The 23,014-nt window shown below is 34.9% G+C and overlaps 3 protein-coding genes across 3 annotated transcripts in view; all 3 read right to left on the reverse strand.

Moving 5' to 3' along the window:
* LOC135123807 (mediator of RNA polymerase II transcription subunit 1-like) overlaps nt 1-23,014 on the reverse strand; it is a 30,377-nt gene that overhangs the window by 4,241 nt on the left and 3,122 nt on the right. The gene's annotated exons all lie outside the window — the stretch shown is intronic.
* The window catches only part of LOC135123515 (mediator of RNA polymerase II transcription subunit 1), a 188,730-nt gene continuing 171,711 nt past the window's right edge, over nt 5,996-23,014 (reverse strand). The window contains exon 10 of the transcript XR_010279638.1: nt 5,996-6,278. The gene's annotated coding sequence lies outside the window, so the exon portion shown is untranslated. The remainder of the gene's footprint in view (nt 6,279-23,014) is intronic.
* Nucleotides 10,783-21,649, reverse strand: LOC135123517 (mediator of RNA polymerase II transcription subunit 1-like). The gene is made up of 4 exons (XM_064048251.1): nt 21,382-21,649; nt 12,567-12,926; nt 11,304-12,341; nt 10,783-10,953 (listed from the first exon to the last, which is right to left on the reverse strand). The coding sequence occupies exons 2-4, from the start codon at nt 12,924-12,926 to the stop codon at nt 10,789-10,791; spliced, it is 1,563 nt and encodes a 520-aa protein (XP_063904321.1). The 5' UTR covers nt 21,382-21,649; the 3' UTR covers nt 10,783-10,788.

Raw genomic sequence — 23,014 nt, forward strand, 5'->3', positions numbered from 1 at the left:
TCTCTGCATTGTCTTTTTATGAATCCCCACATTTGATTTGATTTTTTAATTATGTTTTCCATATGCTCACTAAAAGATCGGAGACACTGTTGGTCCTTAGGACCTTATTATTATCAACATAGTAATCTTTTAAATAAGGATCTTTTTTTAATTGAAGGTAATAACTTTACATTTTCCACTATACAGATACATCAGATTTTTTCCACACCAAGACTGTAGAGCTATCAAATCACTCTGGATTTTAATATGATCACTTTCATCTTGAATTTTTTAAAACAATTTCAAATCATCCGCGAATAAGAGGTATTTACAGAGGGTGAAATATTGGGTTAAGTCGTTTATATAAAGAAGAAACAAAATCGGTCCTAGATGACTTCCTTGGGGTACTCCAGAGGATACTTTAATTTCTTTGGAATGATGTGTCGTTGACATTTACATATTGTGTTCGTTCTTTTAGATAAGATTTTAACCACTGAAAAACCTTGCCCCCTACGCCATAATTTACAAGTTTATTTAACAGTAATTCAATATTGATTCGATCGAAGGCTTTTCCTAAGTCAGTATAGATTGTGTCTACTTGATAACCTGCTTCAACTGTTTTATTTATGTAACTTTGATAAACTAACAAATTTGAAGTTGTGCTTCGTTTCGGGAAAATCCATGTTGTGCCTCACTTATGACAGTTTTGTATGAAGTCATAATGGTGTCAGATATTATAGATTCTAATACCTTACAAATAGTAGAAATAGAACAAATAGGACGGTAGTTATCGATTAGAGATTTCTCTCCATTTTTAAAGAGTGGTAATATATATGAAATTTTCCACTGGGATGGAGAATAACTGTTTTCAATCAGAGACTGGAATATTTTAGGGAGAGGGTAAGCCAGCTGTGGGCTGCACTATTTTAAGAAATAGGCCGGAATACCATCAGGTCCGGGATTTGTGTTTGATTTTAGATTAACTAATTTTGTAAAAATCTTGTCGCAAGTAATGTTTATGTTAGTTAAAGTAATGGGAAGTTGAAATAATTAGTTTATTTGAGATTCATTATTGATCTTTTCATCTGCAGGATGTTCTATATATATAGTCTGGAAATAATCCGCAAACATGTCATAGATGGTTTGGGTATTACTAGAAGTTCTATTATTGTACGACCATGGCCGACTAGTATAAAGATTATGGCCTGTCCAAGAGGTACGATACGTGTTGCCATCTATTAATAATTACACTTAATAATTTAGCAAAATTTTAATTTGACTTGATATTATGGGACTTCAAAACGTGTAATGGTGGTTTGTTTTGGTATGAATGCCTTTGTGTCTTTCAAAAAGTGTTAATAATTCTTTTGTCGTTTTTGAATTATTAATAGATGGCAGCACGTATTGTACCTTTGGCATTCCTTTGGACAGGCCATAATCTTTATACTAGTCGGCCATGGTACGACATTGTGTTAGGTATCGAGACTGAACGCCAAACTGTTTTGACATAATTCCAAAAATGATTGCTATTTTGATTATAGAGTACTACATAATTTAGTGTTAGTTACACTTACCGTATTTGTTATTTGGACGTGCGCAACTACTGATTATCGTATTGAAGAGAGCGCGCTGTCTTAGAATCACCAAAATTTGAGAAACATGAGCTGGATGCGTAAACGGAATACGGAATGCTAGTCACAAGAACACCATCCATGGTTTTGTTTTCAGTCATGAAGTAACAAATTGACAAAATGTGTTCTATGCTCGAAAAAAAGTCGTTCAACAAGCACTGAAATTTAATTTAAAAAAATTGGTCTAAAGAGTTTAGACAGTACTTCCCTCGCTGTCAGAAACGTGACGACTGCATGCCTATTATGCTTTTTTTCGTATTCGATTTTTGTAGCGGGGTATTTTAAAATAAAATAAGTATTAATTTTTTCAATTTTGTCATTATTTGGCATTGACATCTTTGTCATTTTTTTTGTGATTGCTATGATTGCTTATTTAAAAAAAATTTAAATTGGACGAAGTCGTCTCTGGGGTGCATAATATGCAATGCAAAAATTGTCAGGCGTAAACAGATATAAGGAACACCCTGTATAGTACTTGTAATTTAAGACAAATACGTCTGCAAGATTTCAGAAGTATACAGTTTTGCCATTCTTGATTTAATCAATAAAATTAATTGACTCAGTCATTAATTTTTTTCAAACACCACGTATAAGCAAATCTAAAAAATATTAATGCAGTGATAACTCAAGAGTATAGACTCATCATTCTTTACACATTTACGATAGCATTTTTTTAAGCAAATTTTTGCAGCGGCGTCATCAAATTTTTAGGGGGGGATGAACAAATACATTTTGATCAAAATTTTACCATGCTTATGATAAATTTAAAGCATCTCTAAGTTTTCAAAGTATTCGATTTTGTGGTTCCTGATTAAATCAATATAATAAATTCACGCATTCACTATTTTTTTTGAGTCACCCTGTATATACAAATCCAAAAACTTTGAATGTAATGATAAATCACAAGTGCAGACTAATCATATTTTGCACATTCAAGATAAAATTTTTTCAGCAAAATTTTGAGCTGACGTCATCAATTTTTTAGGGGGGATAAGTAAATATATTTTCATTACAAATTTATCATGCTTATCATAACTATAAACCATCTGCAAGATTTCAAAGCATTCAGTTATGCAGATTCAAAATTAAATTGCACCATGTTGTTTCGAATTTTGATTTTATTTCCAAAAATCTGGACGTTTCGGGTAAAAACTCAATTTGGAGTCATAAATTACATGTCTAGGACTATGTTATTTGATACAATTTAAAACCCATTTACCAGGTACAATTTTGAAGTGACGTCATCGCATTAGTGGTGGGGATGATTAGACAAATTTTGGTTAGCGTTTTACCATCTACATGATATTCCTAATATAAGCACAAAATTTCGCAACAATCGGTCCAGTACTTTCGGAGATTATCTGTCTAATAAAAACCCGGGACGGCAGACAGACGGACGGAGAAAACGTAAAAGTAGAGAGTCGGCCGACGGACTCGATTACAATACTTCCTTTGCTTACGCTCGGGAAGTAAAAATTATCCTGGCAACCATAACTCGTCCCTTGTTCAATTTTACAGTTGCGATCAAATAACTACCAGGTAACTGAATTGCCAACATTATTATTGTAAAAATAAATTACATGGTCTACTGGAAGAGTTTTCTTTGTACCACACTGTATAAACCCTTGACGATGTTTTTAAATAAAATTGAACCATGAAATTTTTTCTTCACGTCGGATAAACTGATTCATTGACAAAACGGTTTGTCTGTCAGTACGTGAGACTGGCGTTCACTTGACGCTAATTTGCCATTTTTACTGTTTTTAGAAATCATATTTTTAAGTTAGAACATTTCTGATTTCTGCCATGATAATTTAAAATGCCGAAAATTTCAATTAAATGGTGTTATCTGCAAATGAAAAAAAAATAGTCCCCGACTCAAGCGTGAAGAGTTAATAATAAGAATAGTAAACGTATTGTCTGCGACTTTATTAAAAGTTTTTAAATATTTGTGAATTAACAAATGTTTGTAGGTCAGTCGCGCAACTGCAAAGATAATTATCGTCACTAAAGATGAAAATTTGAAAACTTCATCTTCTGGCAAGCGAAAACTCACTCACTCTTATTCAAATTATGTACTTAGAAAAGACCTGCAAGACTAATTTGGCAATACAAAGAAAAACATTAATGCTTTACAACAAACACATTCTTGGTTGATTCGCGAAAACATTTAAAATTTAAAAGACGGCGAACAAACTTGTACAAAATTCTCAAGTCGATAGGTTACAAACATAGGGAGGTAGTCGGTAGCAAAATTTTATGTAAACAAAAACATATGTTGAATACATTAGGGTAGCGAAAGCGTGATAAGTTAAGTGCGTCTGAAAGTAGACTTACAAACAAATGCAGCATGGAAATTTTTCTAACTTCTTCTCAGTCTCAGCAAATTTTTCCAAGTACGGATTTCTTCAAAATTCAGCCAAAAATAGTGGAAACATCGCGAAGCAGATGGACAGCGTGGCCCATGGCACCTTGAAACATGAACGAATATCGCTTTCTGCGCTACTGCTTTTATTATAGGGATTTTTGCCCATTTATTTTGTCTATTGCGACGTTAGCAAGCAATAAAAAGGCTTAAATTATGGTTTGCCTAGAACGCCACTTTAGGTCTTATTTTGCTGATTTATAAGGTTTAGTTTGATTAAAATAGGATTTCGTCTCTGACAGATTTACGCTCCGTTGCGTCAACCTGCTGCATTTCTGTAAAAAAAGGCGGCGTTCTTTGACCTGTTTTTATGCGTCTGGGTTTCGTCTGCTGCTGTTTTAGTTTGGGTACGAATTCTAACGAAAATCATTGCAACTGGCGGTTTATGGATGTACAGTTCTGCGCATGTTGTTCGCAATGTTTGACAAGCGCAATGATATTTGATATTTGCGAATATCCGAATGTTGTTCTTACGTTTGGGGATTGGTGGTTGAGTCTGATTCTCTGTTTGAATGCTACTATGTGCAGATTTGGACTTGCGTGTTACGTAATTAAGATTTGCAAATTTACGAATTTTGTTTGTATGTCCTGGGGATTTGTTTTTCGCCTTGTTGTTGTGACTTTCCTCGTGACTGATTTTGGGCATGGTAAATAGTACATCAAAATTTATCCCTTCTAATGTACGTACGTGTAGTATTTCAACAGTTACCTTAAATTGGGCATTCTACATAACTCAAAACTTCCAACCCTCACTAGGATCCAAACATCGTCCTCGACTGGTACCACACATCTCTTGTACCGCCAAAGCAATAAAATACACGATCAAAGGCAGCAATAGGTTTTTGAAGATTTTACTTTTAATCGTTGAATTTTAAACTCAATCTCTCAAACTGACTAATCTGACAAGACGAAAATTGTATCGAAAACAAATCTTCAAAAATTCATTCGGTAGTACCCAGAGACCAACAAAGATTTGTTTTTGATAGAAATTTCGTTTTGTGAGATTACCTATAATGGCGTGAGTCGGCTTGAATTCTTTAGTCAGCAAATGCTTGTCCATTACAAGGAACTAGGTCGTCAATAATGTGTAAAAGTGTAAGTGATATGTAAAATCAGTTAGTACTAAGTCGGGGGTTTGTAGCAGCAGGAAGTGGGTTGTGGTGGTGACTGGGGTGAATAAATTGATAGTAACTATGTCGTGGTATTATTAACCAACCATCGTCGTGGCTTCAAGAGAGGACATCACAAGTCAAGTTGAAAGTTTAAGTTAAAAATGCAAAGTTCAAAACAAATATTTAAAAAACCATTGAAGAGAATATCGAAAATCGCTGAACTCACGGAAAAGGTCTTGAAGAAAAAACAGGTGGGCTATAAATTACGAAGTAATCGGGAAGTAGGTTAGACGTGGTTACAGTGGTCCGTAAAAATGACAAAAGTTGCTGTCAAATGGCGTTGATTTAAGTAAAATGGCTTCAAACATCCTGATGAAAATTTCTTGCTTTGACTCAGACAAGCACATTGGTAGAAAGTAATAAAAATCAGTTTATTATAAATAATCTATTTTGTATATTTCATATGTTATATTGAATCACTAAAGGAAATATTAAAATATGCAACGGAACGGGTTGAAAATAATCACATACTTTAACATTTTCTCGAGCAGTTTATTTTGTACTATGATATGCACAACACAAAATAAACTTTTTCATAAATATTTCATGTGATTGTGATTACCTATATATAATTGTACCTACTCTTTACATATTAATTAATAATCATGTATGTAAACAAACTTGTTCATTAGTAAATTGCCTACAAATATTTTATACTAGAAGAGAGGAGAGTAATGTAAAAAAGGTATCTCAATTATGATCAAATATGATAACTTAATACCACTCTTCAACACAAAATGAAAATTGTAAATTTAAAAAATATTCAATACACACGAGAAAATACCCACTTACTCTAATACTGATGGTAAATAAATCTCTTATACTTCTAAATATTTACAATGTTGTATAACTCTGAGGGCCTTCTCGTGTTTTAACAAATTGACAACAGGTTGATAATGAAGAGATCACCTCTGACCGACACTCATTTACATATTTTACCAAAACTGGACGATACAGTGCGATTAAAAAAGTTTCGTAATTTAGACACTGAATAAAACAATTCAAATATGCAGAATGATTGAGACATTCGGATCTCAAAGTGATAATTGACTGAAAATTATCTTCTTATTTCTGTCTAGACCTAAATTTGCTAAACTATGCAAAATATTCCACTTCAAAAAATATAAATATGATATAATTTCAGATTCAGATTAAATTCTCCAGTTTTGTCGAAAGTGACAACCACATCATTTTAATACGTCAACGTTAGCTTCTTCACAATTGTCTTATCCATAAATGGAAGACATTAAAGTCTTAATATATTAATGTGACTCATTATCCATTTTAATAATTATCGTTATTTATGATTTTCAGACGAAAACTATGACGAGCCTGACTAGATTGGAAGACTATAATCACAAAACCATGATCACTATTTCCAAGTACATAGCCCTTTTTTGAATCGCACTGTACTTGCTTTATATTTAAAACATTCCACTTAGGAAAGACTTAACAAAATTATAGTACGATTTGAGTCACAGGGTTATAAAAAAATGTAGCAGCCATTTCACGTTGAAGTAATTTTAGCAAAAAATGACGACTTTGTAACACTTTCACACACACCCGAAAGTACAATAAATCCTCAATGTGAAACAGCTCTAAATTTTTAATCACCCTCTAGATTTCCCTCATCCCTTCTACCTTACCTAACCTCACTTTCACTGTCACAGAACCGCGTCTACCACAACTCCTCGTTTGTCTTCATGATCTCGCGCAACAACTACAAAAAAAACCCGATTTTTTATTTCCCTATACCGATCACCGCCTCGTCCATAAGTTCATCGTCCGTTATACAGGGCGATGCCGAATGAGGACTCGGCGCTATAAGAGGGCTGGGAGCCAGCGACTTAACTATATGAACACTGACGGAGGGAGACTGAGGAAACGTCATCGGGCCACTGCCCCCACCACCTTTCCCCTCCATTTTATTACCGCTCGAAAAATCCAGAAGCACGTCACCGTCGTTCTTCGCCGACTTCGTGTCTTTTTTATCGTCTTTGGGGGCGGGCGCTACGAATTTCGCCGTCAAATCGATGCTTTTGTTGTAAAGATTGAGCGGCTCGGGAATGGGAGGGAGAACCGACTTGGGCACTGTGATTGGATAGTTAATTTTGTAGGCGGAGTCGTCCTTGTTCTGGGTGAGGTTCTGCGGCTGGTCTTTCTTGTCTTCTTCGTCTTTCACTTTCGGACTAGAACTGGGCAAAGGGAGAGTGTTGGTCACGTTGTTTCGGAGTTTAGGGTCCAAGGCAGTGGCGGCTCGTCAGGGGGGGCCAGTTAGGCCAGGCCGAGTCTGTCACCGAACTTGTCAATTTGCGATATTCATTTTTATTTTAAACGCAAGAATATAATTTAAAGCTATTTTGAAATCACCTGATTTTACTGTTGTTATTATTTTTTTAATTACAAAAAGCGTTATCTAATTTATTCACTTTCTTTCGGAAGCACAAATCGTGCCGGGAAGTTTAAATATTTTTACTGCGAGGAGCAGCAGCTGAGGCCGGCCGACTACAAGAATAAACGTCGAATAATGTCATATCTGCTATCGCTCTCTGTTTAGCGGAATTAAAGAGAAATAGCTATAAAGACTGATACGTGTCTGATACCCTCTGATTAACGCGCCTGCAGCAGTGATTGGTCAAATGTCTGCTAAAATCGGCCGGCCTTTTGGCAGTACATCAAGTTGTTATAGCGCTATCACCTTCTGTTTGTATAAGTTAGAAGGCAATAGCGATGAAACCGTACAATATTACGTTTCATCACTCCACTTCTGCCGTGCACGTTTCCATGCGGTTCCCCACTACCAGCACCGGCCGGCCGCTGTCTGTATATTGTGAATTTCTGCAGTCTTCACGTGGATGAAATTGGTTTAGGTTTGTTTCTAATTTCAGTAACAATGACAACAGTTAGTAAGAGAATTAGTAACTGATTTAAATTTTGATGCTGTTACACATCTATTAAATAATGACTTTCGACTTTTAACATACGATGATCAATTCCTGGGATATAAAAGAAATGACCCGTTCGGAGCCGCGCATGCAACATTTAATCGAAGCACGGAGCAATAATAACGTCAGCTCCGGTGCAATAGCATATTAATAATTAATAATTAATACAGCATGGTATGAAAATTATGAATGGCTGACGGGGAGCAAGTCAAAAAACAAACTATTTTGTTGATATTGTTTAATTTTTGAATATGATGTTGACAATAAATTCAAAAAAACTTCAGAAAAAGAGTTTTGCCTCTGGTCGTCTGGTACGATTGACATATTGAGTTACCGTGCTCTTTTGCCATCTTCCTAATTTCTCAACCCTGCTCCTGATGATGCTACTTACGAAAATGTAGAAGCCTCCGAAATTATTTCTGTCTTTAATTTTAATCATATACCTACCATCCACATCAGCATATGTTGAACGCAGTTTTTCAGCTTTAAAGCGAATTACAAATTTTACTAGAAACTCCATTAGTCAAAATCGATTATCCAAATTATTCGTTTTAGCAATAGAAAAAGAAGTGCTTACAAACTTAACGGAAGATCAAAAGTTCTATAATCAAGTAATTGACCACTTTGCCAATACAAAACAAAGACGCATTGAATTGGTTTATAAAAATTTCTAATTTACTTTTTTAATTTTGTTTTTTACTAATAAATAGTTGTTGACGTTTCATGTTATATTTTTTGTTAGAATGTGTTACTTTATAACTTGAATGTTATTTTCATTTTTATTTGAGTTTATTGTCGTTATTTTATTATTATAGATGGCTTATATTGTATAAGTATATGCTTTACTTTATACCTATTTGAAGAATATTTTTTATTTTGTTTTACTAAGTTGTTAGGACTATATGAATTAACACCATACAGGAAGCAAATTATAGATAATGACTGACTTGAGGTCCCTGGTTCTTGTATTCTATGTCTTAAAACTTTGGGTTACTCACTGCTGGCCGACCCAACCAAAATAGTCACGAGCCGCCACTGGTCCAAGGAGTTTTCGAAGGTTTTATTGCCGGGAATCGCAAGAGGATTGAATTTGGGCAAAGAGAGGTCGGTTTTGTTCATCATGTCGAAGATTTTCGTGTCGACGGTCCGATTGATGTTGTTCATGTTGTCGGAAGTGACTTTGGGTTTTTTGTCGTCGACGGATGCGCGTGCTGATAGTTTGGGGATTTGGAAGTTTTTATCTAGTTGTCTGACGGTCATTAAGCCTTCGACTATAGAAGACGGGTAAGGGTCCATCTTTGACATTTTGTAAACTCCATCCGACTCGTCTCGGTTGGAAGTGGGACTTGATTTGCGACCATCTTTCGACGAAAAAATCGACTTTTCTGAGCTGCTTTTGTTTAGTTTCGGTCGGTCTTTCCGACTTAGATAGATAGATATATATTTGTGCAATATACAAAGCATTTACACAGGTCAAAGAGCAAACAAAAAAAAATATAATAAAATACAAAACATAACCAGTAAAATGTCGTACAAGTACGATTCAACACTAGAAAAACAACAGTCCATGGACTGATGTAAACTACTCACAATGTACATATTAAAACTTATACTCTAGGAATTCATTTGTACTATAAAAGGCATGACGCAGGAGAAGTTTCTTTACCTTTATTTTAAAAGCAGAGCCACATAAAGTTCTGTAGCGCTGGGGTAGGTGATTGTATAAGGATATGTTAATGGACAAATTTTTTGTCTCCGTCAATCTAAAACGTCTTGTTCTTACCAAATCAGCTGTTCGGGTATTATATTTATGAATATGATACTGATGAATCATATCACTACGATTTGAGTGAATTTCTATTACCGTGAAATATATAAAAATGCATGGAAGGGTCAATATATTATTCTCAATAAAAAAAAGACGACAGTGCTCGCGACAACCCAAACCCAGCATCACACGAAGGGCCCTCTTTTGTAAGCGGAATATAGTAATAGATAATGGCGAGTTTCCCCATAAAACAATAGCATAAGACATATTTGAATGGAAAAGCGCATAATAGATAGACTTAAGTGCTCCAAAATTAACGATTTCTTTCATTTTTCTTAAAAGAAATATAGTGGAGGAAAGTTTACTGGCCAGACATTTGATATGGTCACACCAGGACAGGTTTGTATCAATTGATAAACCTAGTAATTTTACTGTGTCAGAGTTCCCTACGAGGTTGCTATTGGATGATATTAAGATTTCTTGTGTTTTATTTTTATTAAGTTTTAGAGAGTTAGAGGCAAACCAGATGTCTGCATATTTTTGCGCTGTTTCGGCTTTGTTTAGTAAACTGTTAATACAACGATCTGACGTGATTAGTGAGGTATCATCGGCGTATAGCACACAATTCGCTTTCTTGTTTATAAAATTATAGAAATCGTTTGTATAAATAATAAAAAGCAGGGGCCCTAAAACGGACCCTTGCGGAACACCATGTTTTACTGTTGTAAACGCGGATTGCATGTTATTCACTGCCGAACATTGCTTTCTATTAGATAAATACGAAGAAAAGAGCTTGTGTGGAATGCCTCTAACACCATAGAATTCCAGTTTTGTCATTAGCGTGGTATGACTGACACAGTCAAAGGCTTTAGTCGGTTGCGCTTTTCGGTGAACCGGTTAGTTTGGAGAGTGACTTTGAAGTGCCTCCGCTGGATACTTTGGTGCCGGATGATGGAGCTTTACTGCTTTTCATGCTGCCGGAATAGTTTGTGCTTCCACTGGTTGAGTTGCTAACGTTGGAGCCGGAAATCTGCTAATGAAAAAAAAAAACCATAAAATGTTTACGTAATTCACGACCTTTAAGTTTCTTGTTGTTTACTGTGAGATTTTTTGTTTGACTGCTTGATTCTTATTCTTAACGCCACTGCGTCGCTCATCTTAAATTTTACTTACAAAGTCGTTACCCGCCGGATACTGGCTATGACCTCTTAATCTAAAGCTCCTAGCGTTATTTCGATAGTTTTAAACTTTTAAACAGCAAGAGTTCGCCAAAGTGTAAAAACTGGCGCCCGACTTGCATGCCGCTTTTGCTACCAACAGTGTCGAAACCGAGTAAGAAACGGGACAATCTAGCTTCAGCCCAACAAAAAAATCTACACTCACCTTTTGACATAAATGTTGCGGTTTCTTCGACGCCGGCCCACTATTCACCCCCGGCTTCAGCCCAGTGTGCGTCTTCGGCGACCCCGTCCCAGATTTACTCACACTCGTCTTACTGTCCTTACTCCTCGTCTTATTAATAGTGATCTTCATCCCGTCCGAACTCGGTTTAACCATGTACTCTGAGTTCTTCGCCTCCCCTATCTTCCCACTTTTACTCTCGTTCAGCTTCGTCGACACCTGCCCGCTTCTCTCCCTGTTACCCCCACCACCCCCACTCCCCCCACTCGATGACTTACTACTTAAGTCCGTGGCACCATCACAGTGTTGCGCTGACGATTTCAACTTATCTACGATCGCCGAAAGCGATCCCTTTCTGTTCCTAACCTGGTTCGAATTCGACGACTTCGACACGTCCGTCGAGCTAGGGGAAGGCAGCCCATCTTGGACTCCGTTCAACGTGTCCGCGTTCAAATCTAGCGGTTTCACTTTCACGGACGACTTGTTTTTTGACGCACTCACGTTAAACACACCCGACATTTTCTTGTCCTTGTCCCTGGAAGAGTCCTTGGAAGCGGATTTCGTTTTCGAGTCGCTATTTTTACTACTGGGGGAGTTGGCGGCGCTCTTCAAGGTCGACATGCTGGGTTTGCCCGAGCCGCTGGCCGAGGGATGCTTTGGGGAGGTGCCGTGACTCTTCGGACTGGAGATGCCGGGGATGATGTGCTTGGGGCTGCTAGGCACGTTCGCGGGACTGTGCTTGGGGCTGTGGTGGGAGGAGCCCGTCTTGAGGGTGGGCTTCATCAGGTTGGGGCTGAGCTTGCCGCTCATCGACAGGCTGCGGTTCTGAGTGGGCGAGGCGTTGAACTTGCGCATCATGCTGGGACTGGTCGGCGTGCTCATGTTGAGCGGAGGGGATTCGGCCGGTTTGATGCTAACGGTTACCGGTTTGGTTAAGGGGTCCTGCTTTGGGGGGACTTTCTCGGGCGGATCCATAGGGCTCTCGTCGCGTTTGCGTTTTCTCTTCTTTTCGATGCGTCCCTTAAAGTTAGAAAGGGATAATATAGTAACAGTACGAAAGAAGGAAAGACATGCGGCGGCAACTACGAGGCTTCGTCTTCTTGGAGAATTCGTCCACTGTGAAGCGACAACACACACAAGCAAATAAAAATACCTAAGAGACTAGAAGCAGAAAGTTCTTTTATTTCTATAACAATATTACAACTACACCCACAACCGAAATAAATACGAATCAACTTCTCTAACCTTATCGTCCGACCTGCTTTTGCTGTTCTTCTTTTCTTTGTACTTCTCTTCGCCACTTTTGCTTTGTGACGACGTTATCGGCGTTATGGTGATGGAACTGGGCAGTGCGTTAGCGGCGGAAGTCGCCAAGGCCTTGATTTCTATTCCGGTTCTCTTCTCGGCGTTACCGCCTGAGGTGAATCCCGGCGAACTCGTGGCGATGGGAGTGATGCTGACGCTTGGAGGTACCAAATTCTTCTCGCCTAAATCCATCATGAGATTAGTGGGAGATTTCTGGTCTCGAGATTTTCGTCTAGAAGGGCCAGCCAGCATTTCCTCTACGTCGCCTAATTCGTCCAGACTTCCGAAATCACCACTCATCTAACAACAATGACATTACGATGAGGACAAATAATGATTTTTGTTAAAACACACATTCGCCACAGTTAAAAAATTGGTGGAAAGTTGTTTCGACAGAACTTCCCTTGCCCTTGAAGCGAACAAATCCCGCTTTTTTGAAAACTTATAAAAATCATGTATTTGTGATTTTTCTTTTCTGATAACCTCTATAAAGTAAAAACCCATAATGACACCAGTAACACGAATGTTTTTGACTTGAATTTTTCAATTCTTCATTTTTTTTGTGTCTTAAGTTTTCGATTTGCAGTTTTTTTAGTTTTTAATACTAATTTTTCAGTTTTTCAATTTTCCAAATTTGAATTTTTCAATTTTTAGATTTTGCAACTTTACGATTTTATAATTTTTTGTTTTTCAATTTTAATTTTTTCAGTTTTTGGTTTCTTCAGTTTCTAGATTTTGAAACTTTAATTTTTCCTTTTTTCGATCTGATTTTGATCAATTTTTGGATTTTTCAGTTTTTCAAATTGCTATGTTTCGGTTTTCAATTTTTCACTTTTAGATTTTTTAATTTTTCATTTTTTCTAGATTTCGTTTTAAATGTGTAATAATAATCAAAATAATAACTTTTAAAATATTTCACTCTCTCAACGCTATTATTTTAGAATTTTTCCATTTTTCAATTACATATTGGATTTTAAAATTTTCTTTCCTTTTATTCGACTTTTCGATTCTTCAATTTTTTTATTTCTTCAAATTTTCGACTTGTCAATGTTTTGATTTTATAATTTTTTGTTTTTTGAATTTAAATTTTTTTCAATTATTCGTTCAATTTTTCTTATTTTTGTTTCTTCAATTTTACAATATGTAACTCTTCGAGTTTTTCATTTTTCGGTTTTTCATTTTTCACTTCAACTTTTCGATTGGCAATTGTTCGTTTCGGTTTTTATTTTCGTTGTTTTTTCAGTGTGCTGATTTTATCATTTTTATTTTTTCGGCTGTCAATTTTTCAGTTTTAAAATTTTTAATTTTTCGTTTTTTCAATTTTAGATTTGCAATTTTTCTAGTTTTTGTTTAAATGTGTAATATATTATTAATAATAATTTTCAAAATACTTCCATTTTTCAATTATTGGATTTTAAAACTTGCATTTATTCGACTTTTCAATTTTTCGGTTCTTCAAATTTTCGATTTGTTATTTTTTTAGTTTTAAATAGGTGAAAATAATTATAATTTAAAAAAAAAAATCACTTTTTCAATTTTACGATTTTAGAATTTTTTCATTTTTCAATAACCTAATTTTAAAATTTTCGTTTATACGATTTGTAATTTTTTAGTTTCTCGACATTGCAATTTTGACGATTCTATATTTATCAATTTTACAATTTTTGGGTTTTCCAATTTTTCTATTCGATTCGTTTTTTTTTTCTTTTTTCGACTAATTAATTTTTTTTCATATTTAAGTTTCCCGGTTTTCAATTTTTCAGTATTTAAATTTTTCGTTTCTTCAATTCCTCGATTTTCCACATTTTCGTCTTTCAATTTTTTCCTATTTTTCAACTTTTCGGATGGAATGGAAAAACTGCAAAAACGAAAAACTCAAAACAAGAAAGTATAAAATGAATACTCTGAAAAATCGAAAGATTAAAAGTTGAGAAACTTAAAAATCGAAAAAAGTGCAAAGTCGAGAAAACGATATATGTATTGCAAAATCGAAACATTAAAAATTAAAGAAATCAAAAAATCGGACAACTGGAAACCAAAAATTGCAAAACCGAAAAATTTAAAAATTGGAAAATCGAAGAATTGAAAATTCAAAGATTGAAAATTTGGAAAATCGAATAAACGAAAAATTATAATGTCGAAAGAAACATCGAAAAAATAAAGAAAATGAAAGAACACAAATTTGTGCTATAAAATCGAGAAAGTGGAAATGAAAGAAACGAGAAAAAGAGAATCAAGAACTTGAAAAATTGAGGAAACGAAAAATTGAAAAATGAAAGAAAATGAAAAAATTGGTCTAAAGAGTTTCGACAGTACATCCCTCGCTGTCGGAAACGTGACGACTGCATGCCTATTATGTTTTTTTTTTCGCAGTGGATTTCAAAGAATTCGGTTTTGTAGTTCCTGAGTAAATCAATAAAATAAATTTACGCATTCATTAATTTTTTTTAGTCACCCTGTATATGCAAATCCAAAAAAAAATCAATGGAGTGATAAATCACAAGTACAGACTCATCATATTTTGTACAGTTTAGATAGGATTTATTCGGCAAACTTTCGAGCTGACGTCATCAATTTTTTGGAAGGGATAAGCAAATATATTTTGACTAAACATTTATTATGCTCTTTATAACCTTAAAACATCTGCAAGATTTCAAAGCATTCGGTTTTGCAGTTCCTGAGTAAATCAATAAAATAAATTTACGCATTCATTAATTTTTTTGAGTCATTCTGTATATGCAAATCCAAAAAAAAATCAATGGAGTGATAAATCACAAGTACAGACTCATCATATTTTGTACATTTTAGATATGATTTATTCGGCAAACTTTCGAGCTGACGTCATCAAGTTTTTGGAGGGGATAAGCAAATATATTTTGACTAAACATTTATTATGCTCTTTATGACCTTAAAACATCTACAAGATTTCAGAGCATTCGGTTTTGTAGTTCCTGATTAAATCAATAAAATATATTTACGCATTCATTAATTTTTTTGAGTCACCCTGTATAGGCAAATCCAAAAAATATGAATGGAGTGATAAATTACAAGTACAGACTCATCATATTTTGTACAGTTTAGATAAGATTTTTTCGGCAAACTTTTGAGCTGACGTCATCAATTTTTTGGAGGGGATAAGCAAATGTATTTTGACTAAACATTTATTATGCTCTTTATAACCTTAAAACATCTTCAAGATTTCAAAGCATTGGGTTTTGTAGTTCCTGATTAAATCAGTAAAATTAATTTACGCTTTCATTAATTTTTTTGAATCACCCTCTACATGCAAATCCAAAAAATATGAATGGAGTGATAGATCACAAGTACAGACTGATCATATTTTGTACATTTTAGATATGATTTATTCGGCAAACTTTCGAGCTGACGTCACCAAGTTTTTGGAGGGGATAAGCAAATATATTTTGACTAAACATTTATTATGCTCTTTATGACCTTAAAACATCTGCAAGATTTCAGAGCATTCGGTTTTGTAGTTCCTGATTAAATCAATAAAATATAGTTACGCATTCATTAATTTTTTTGAGTCACCCTGTATATGCAAATCCAAAAAATATGAATGGAGTGATAAATTACAAGTACAGACTCATCATATTTTTACAGTTTAGATAGGATTTATTCGGCAAACTTTCGAGCTGACGTCATCAATTTTTTGGAGGGGATAAGCAAATATATTTTGACTAAACATTTATTATGCTCTTTATAACCTTAAAACATCTGCAAGATTTCAAAGCATTCGGTTTTGTAGTTTCTGAGTAAATCAGTAAAATAAATTTACGCATTCATTAATATTTTTGAGTCACCCTGTATATGCAAATCCAAAAAATATGAATGGAGTGATAGATCACAAGTACAGACTCATCATATTTTGTACATTTTAGATATGGTTTATTCCACAAACTTTTGAGCTGACGTCATCAAGTTTTTGGAGGGGATAAGCAAATATTTTTTGACTAAAGATTTATGCAACATTTCAAAGCATTCTGGTTAGCAGATTAAAAAAAATTGGTCTAAAGAGTTTAGGCAGTACTTCCCTCGCTGTCGGAAACTTGACGACTGCATGCCTATTGTGTTTTTTTTCTCATTACATTTTTGTAGTGGGAATTTAAAAAAAAATTGCGATGACGTCATCAACATTTTTGCAAGGACACGTATATCAGTTGGGATAGATGTAGTGTAATACTAAAAATAAAATTATTATATTCTCAAATTTTCGGGAAAATGAATTGGGTCGTTTTGAATATTGATTTGTAATAATCAATAAAGTAACGAAACAATTTACTCACGTATACATATCAGAGGCAACTGAAAATCGTGTATGTATAAACATTCTTAATTTAAGATGACAGGCGTAACAGCATACGTGAGAGTCAAACAAGGAAACTGTAAACAAAACGACAATCGGTTTTATTGCGTCGACATCCGCTTATTATATAAAACATTGGATTTTATTTTAATTTTTGACGGTGGAATTCACAATTGGTTGATTTAAAACATGTCTATACCACATTCGCGGCACCTAGTCAGCTATGTTTCAACCGAGTTTTAACTTTAAAAAATTTTGTGTCTACCAAATTGGGTTGGTCCAATGTAATACTAATAATAAGTGTTGCCTTTAATTTAATCAATAAAATAAATTGACTTCATTAATTTTTTTGAGCCACCCTTTAAGAAAATCTAAAAAATATGAATGGAATGATAAATCACAAGTACAAACTCATCATATTTTCTGCATTTTAGATAGGATTTATTTAGCAAAATTTAAGGGTGACGTCACCAATTTTTTTAGAAGGGATGAACAAATACATTTTGAACAAAAGTTTACCATACTTATAATAACTTTAAAATATCTCCAAGATTTCAAAGCATTCGGTTTTGTAATTCCTGATTAAATCGATCAAATACATTCACGCATTCATTAATTTTTTTGAGTCAGCCTGTATATGCAAATCCAAAAATATGAACGGAATGATAAACCACAAGTACAGACTCATCATATTTTGTACATTTTAGATACGATTTATTCGGCAAACTTTTGAGCTGACGTCATCAGTTTTTTGTAGAAGATAACCAAATATATTTTGACTAAAAATTTATTATGCTCTTTATAGCCTTAAAACATCTGCAAGATTTCAAAGCATTCGGTTTTGTAGTTCCTGATTAAATCAATAAAATAAATTTACGCATTCATAAATTTTTTTGAGTCACCCTGTATGTGCAAATCGAAAAAATTTGAATGGAGTGATAAATCACAAGAAGAGACTCACCATATTTTGTACATTTTAGATAGGATGTATTCAGCAAAATTTTGTGGTGACGTCATAAATTTTTTAGGGGGGACGACCAAATACGTTTTGAACAAAAATTTACAATGCTTATGATAATTTTAAAATATCTTCAAGATTTCGAAGCATTCGGTTTTGTAGTTCCTGAGTAAATCAGTAAAATAAATTTACGCTTTCATTTATTTTCTTGAATCACCCTGTATATGCAAATCCAAAAAATATGAATGGAGTGATAGATCACAAGTACAGACTGATCATATTTTGTACATTTTAGATATGATTTATTCGGCAAATTTTCGAGCTGACGTCATCAAGTTTTTGGAGGGGATAAGCAAATATTATTATTATTATTATTATTATTAGAAAAAATGGAGCAGAGGTCAGAGACCTATTATGCTCCTTCAAATAGATTTCCCTAAGTAGAGTTACTGATCCAGTTTGTTCTTAAACATATTAACACTTGTCACATTTACGATTTCACTATGCAAATTATTCCATTCATCAAACACCCTGTTAGAAAAGAAAAACCTTCGAACAATAGTTCTAAATGATTGCTTTTTTAATTTGTAAACGTGCCCTCGCAATTGGTTAGCATTCAATTCAAAAAGGGTTCTGAGGTGGCACATATTTGGATTGTGAAAAATCTTGTAAACCAATATCAAGTCTCCCCTCTTCCGTCGTTGTTCCAATGATGTAAGATTTAGACATCTTAATCGGGTTTGATAATTTTGTGTTCTACAGCCCAATACCTTTTTTGTAGCCCTTCTTTGAACTTTTTCCAGCAATTCCTTATCCCGTTGTAAAATTGGTGACCACACAACATTGGCATATTCCAAAATTGGCCGTATATACGACTTAAAAAATTTCAGAAATGTATCTCGTGAAGGGTGTCTAAATGCATTGAATAACATATAGGATACAGAATTTGCTCTTCGTGCAACGTAAGCCACTTGATTGGACCAAGATAGATCAGATGTTATTATAACACCTAAATCATTTTGACTATCCACCATTTTTACTGCCTCATTATCTATTATGTAAATGTGTTTGGGGTTGTTGGTACCCAAGTGCAATACTTTACACTTGCCGTTATTCAACGGAATCAACCAGTCTAAGCACCAGCGGTAGACAGTGTTTAAATCCGTTTGCAGTTCTCGATAATTTTGAATAGGATTAGCATACAGTTTACAGTCATCAGCATAGAAAACATGATTTGACGAAATTAAATGAGGTAAGTCCGATATGTAGAGGATGAAAAGCAGTGGTCCCAATACAGAACCCTGCGGGACACCAGACACAACCACCCGTTCAGAGGATACCGAATCGCCCACTCTGACGTAAAACTTACGACCATGAAGAAATGATCTGATCCATTTCAATAATGGGCCTCGAATCCCAAAATTTTCTAATTTAGTAATTAAACGAAGATGCGGTACCCGATCAAAGGCTTTTTCAAAGTCCAAATAGATCACGTCAACAGGATTCTTGTTATCGATTTGTGAACCCCAATCATCTACACATTTTAACAAACATGAAGTGACTGACCGACCTGGAACAAAACCGTGCTGAGTATTTGGAATTAAACTGTGATCAAGTGCCCACCCTCTCAGTTGCTTACAAATCATTCTCTCCAGAATTTTGCAACACACAGATGTGAGACTTATGGGACGATAGTTCGAAGCTAATGTTTTGTCCCCTGTCTTGAAAATAGCTGTAACAGACGCTTTAAGCCAATCCGATGGTAAACGCGAATCGATTAATGACCTTTCCATTATATGAAGCAACGGCTTTACAATCTCATGGGCACAACTCTTTAACACATTACAAGTAATGTTGTCAGGACCCGGCGCACTATCAATTTTTAAAGCTGATCACTCATTTAGTAAACTTTCCCCTGTTAAGATCACATTTTCGAGACACTCCGTGAGACGAGGTGTATTAATTATAGGTAGTACACCTGGTGGTTCAGTAACATAGACACTTTCAAAGTAATCAGCTAGCAAGTTCGCAGTTTCCAAATTACTTTCGCTTAAAGATCCGTCAGGTCTCCTGATTAGCGGCATTGATACTTTACTCGACATTTTCTGTCGTGCATATTTATAAATTGCCTTGTTACCTTTTCCAATTAAACTATTTTCATACTGAGTTTTTGCTTTTTTCAAATCAAAAGACAATTTGTTGGAAAATTTACGATGTTCCCTGTAGTCAGATTCCAATTTAGTAGCCTTAAATTTCTGCCAAAGTCTTTTCTTAATCTTGATAGCCTTCATTAGTTCACGTTTAATCCATGGCTTTTTCGGATTAACCTTCACAAAAAAAGTTGTAGTTTCAGCTGTTATTATGCTATTTACAATATTATGAAAATGCTTCCAAGCCACGTCCGGATCAGCAGTATTATAAGTTACCGACCAATCGCAATTGTTAGCCAGGTAATGTTTAATTCTTGGGATATCAATTTTAGTGATCTTTTTCTTCATATGCTTAGGTTCTTTCTTCACAAGTATTTGAACATTGAACTCTAGCACCGCATGGTCTGACTTTCCCATGGGGGATGATACTTGTACATCACCCACTAAATTCGATTGGTTTGTTAGCACCAAGTCTAAAAGTGAAGGTGTCTGGCCACTACGAAATCTTGTTGGCTCGGTAACTAATTGGACAAGACTAGAATTTACTATCAGATTCGAAAACAGACCAGAACTACTGTGATTTGCAGAAATTGACTTTAGAGGCCAACTGATACAAGGAAAGTTAAAATCTCCAGCCACAATAAAATTGCTATGAGCTTCGCTTAGTCGTCTAAGTTCAGATATCAATATAATATCGTTTGCTATCAAAGTACTAGAGGGTCGATATACACATCCAAGAGAAAAAGTAAATTCGTTACTGCAAAGTTGTAAAAATAAGGATTCAATCTGCGGAGTCTCAACCTTTACTCTGGACACTCTAAACCGTTGGAAAATTGACTTATTAAGCAGAACACAAACGCCCCCACCCCTTCCGTCACGATCAGTTCTATAAACATTATAATCTGTTAACCCTAAGGAAGCATCAGGAATTTGAGAAGACAACCAAGTTTCAGTCAGTAACACACAAGCTGGGTTGTTTGCGTGGATGTACAATTCCAAGCATCGTAATTTCGACATTAGGGACAAAATATTGGTATACATTATGTTTATATTAAAGAGTTTGAGGGCGTCAGAGAATCCTGGAACTCGAAAAGAAGATGTAATTACGTTATTATTCATGATCACGATCTAAATGTTCATGTGAGGATGAAACAGTCCAATTTAGATATTGATCATAAGCTTTCTTAAGTTTCCTTTGAACTTTGATGTTACGATTTATTATGCTCGTATGGGTAAGAACACTATGTATTTTATAGAGCATGTCTAGTAACCCGTTAATATTAAGCGTATATTTAAAAGCGATCTTAAGTATATCAGACTCACCTACAATCTCTTCCATAAAATTGGTCAGTTTATCGAAGTTCAAGGGAAAATCTTCATCACAATTTTCAATCATGTCTCTAGCTGGTTCCAACAAGTCAAGGACTCCCGTTAGACTTTCGGTAGAATCGCTTACTTTAATTCTTTTTTTTTGGGATTTTTTTACCAACTTATCTGTCTCATTCTTACGTGAAAAATCCAAATGGTTTACCTCAAATTCAGGAGAAGCATCTTCTGTTGTTATCTGTCTTTTATTAGACACAGACTTGTCAGCAGAGTCAGCATCAGCACGAGCAACTGAGCCAACTTCGTTTATGTCGTTTTCTGAAGTCCGTCTTGACAGTATCGAGGAGTCAAATGAACGATCTATTTCCGTGGCAGCTCTATTCGTGTTTTCTGCTCTATCCAAATTCGACTTTTCAACTAGTGTACCAGAATCAGCGGTATCTGACATTGTTGACGTGAGTGCAACACTTTGGCAATCACTGGCGATATGACCAGTTTTGCGGCATTTATAACAAACATCATCATAATTTAAGAAGATTCTATAAGGAGTGTTGTCATACTTAATAACAAGACTTTGTGGGAGTTCTCTCTCATAATCAGGTTGAACAAAAATATGCCGTCTAAAACTAAGCACATGCGCATATTCGTTAATCTCCAATCTGGCCTTCAGAAAATTCATTTGAGACACCGGAACAAAACCTAGTGAAAGCAATTGATTTACAAAAATCTCATGTGGGATCGACGGACATACGTTGGACAAAATTATTCGACGAGCTGGGTTTATCAATCTACGTACACTTACCGTTTGATCTTTTATAGTTAACTGAGAATGACAGGAAACTACTTCTTCAACAAATTCCTTAGAACTTAGATAAATACAAATGCGATTATTTGCCAGACGAGAGGCAAACAACACATTTTTGGGTTGCACAAAGTTTCCTACGGCCAAAACATAATCTTCAAGTTTAATGCCTTCTATGGCAGCAACAACAATTGCTTGGTCTTTTGAAGGAAAGAGATTCTGAGTTGTCATTTTGACCGAATATTAAGTAGGTAGTCGTATAGGCAACCAACAATCGTACATCACGGTCGGCAAAGAAAAGTTATCACAAAAAAGAGATAAGGTAAAAACCGTATTTCTGCTATAACCCAACTAAAAACAGCTATGAAACTACTGCACCCCTCTTACAAGAGATCATTGGTTTTATAACAAACGTCTTACTTACAGAAGATCCAGTAATTTCAATCCAAACTTATTAAATAACCAGGAGTGCACTGAAAACACACTTGCTCACCGCGCCACCTGACGAATATTAGATTTCTTGATTTTTTTATATTTTGACTAAACATTTATTATGCTCTTTATAACCTTAAAACATCTGCAAGATGTCAGAGCATTCCGTTTTGTAGTTCCGGATTAAATCAATAAAATATATTTACGCATTCATTAATTTTTTTGAGTCACTCTGTATATGCAAATCCAAAAAATATGAATGTAGTGATAAATGACAAGTACAGGCTCATCATATTTTGTACATTTTAGATATTATTTATTCGGCAAACTTTCGAGCTGACGTCATCAAGTTTTTGGAGGGGATAAGCAAATATATTTTGACTAAACATTTATTAT

The sequence above is a fragment of the Zophobas morio genome, unplaced genomic scaffold (assembly GCF_036711695.1).
Source record: "Zophobas morio isolate AGI-343-1 ecotype UQ-CSIRO unplaced genomic scaffold, CSIRO_AGI_Zmor_V1 ptg000006l, whole genome shotgun sequence".
Lineage (NCBI taxonomy): Eukaryota > Metazoa > Arthropoda > Insecta > Coleoptera > Tenebrionidae > Zophobas > Zophobas morio.

Coding starts and splice junctions, on each gene's coding strand:
- LOC135123517 (XM_064048251.1), bottom strand. CDS start 12,926: ATGAGTGGTGATTTCGGAAGTCTGGACGAATTAGGCGACGTAGAGGAA. Junction 12,342..12,566: donor AAAGCAGGTCGGACGATAAG/GTTAGAGAAGTT, acceptor TCTAACTTTAAG/GGACGCATCGAAAAGAAGAG. Junction 10,954..11,303: donor CGCAACATTTATGTCAAAAG/GTGAGTGTAGAT, acceptor TTTTTTCATTAG/CAGATTTCCGGCTCCAACGT.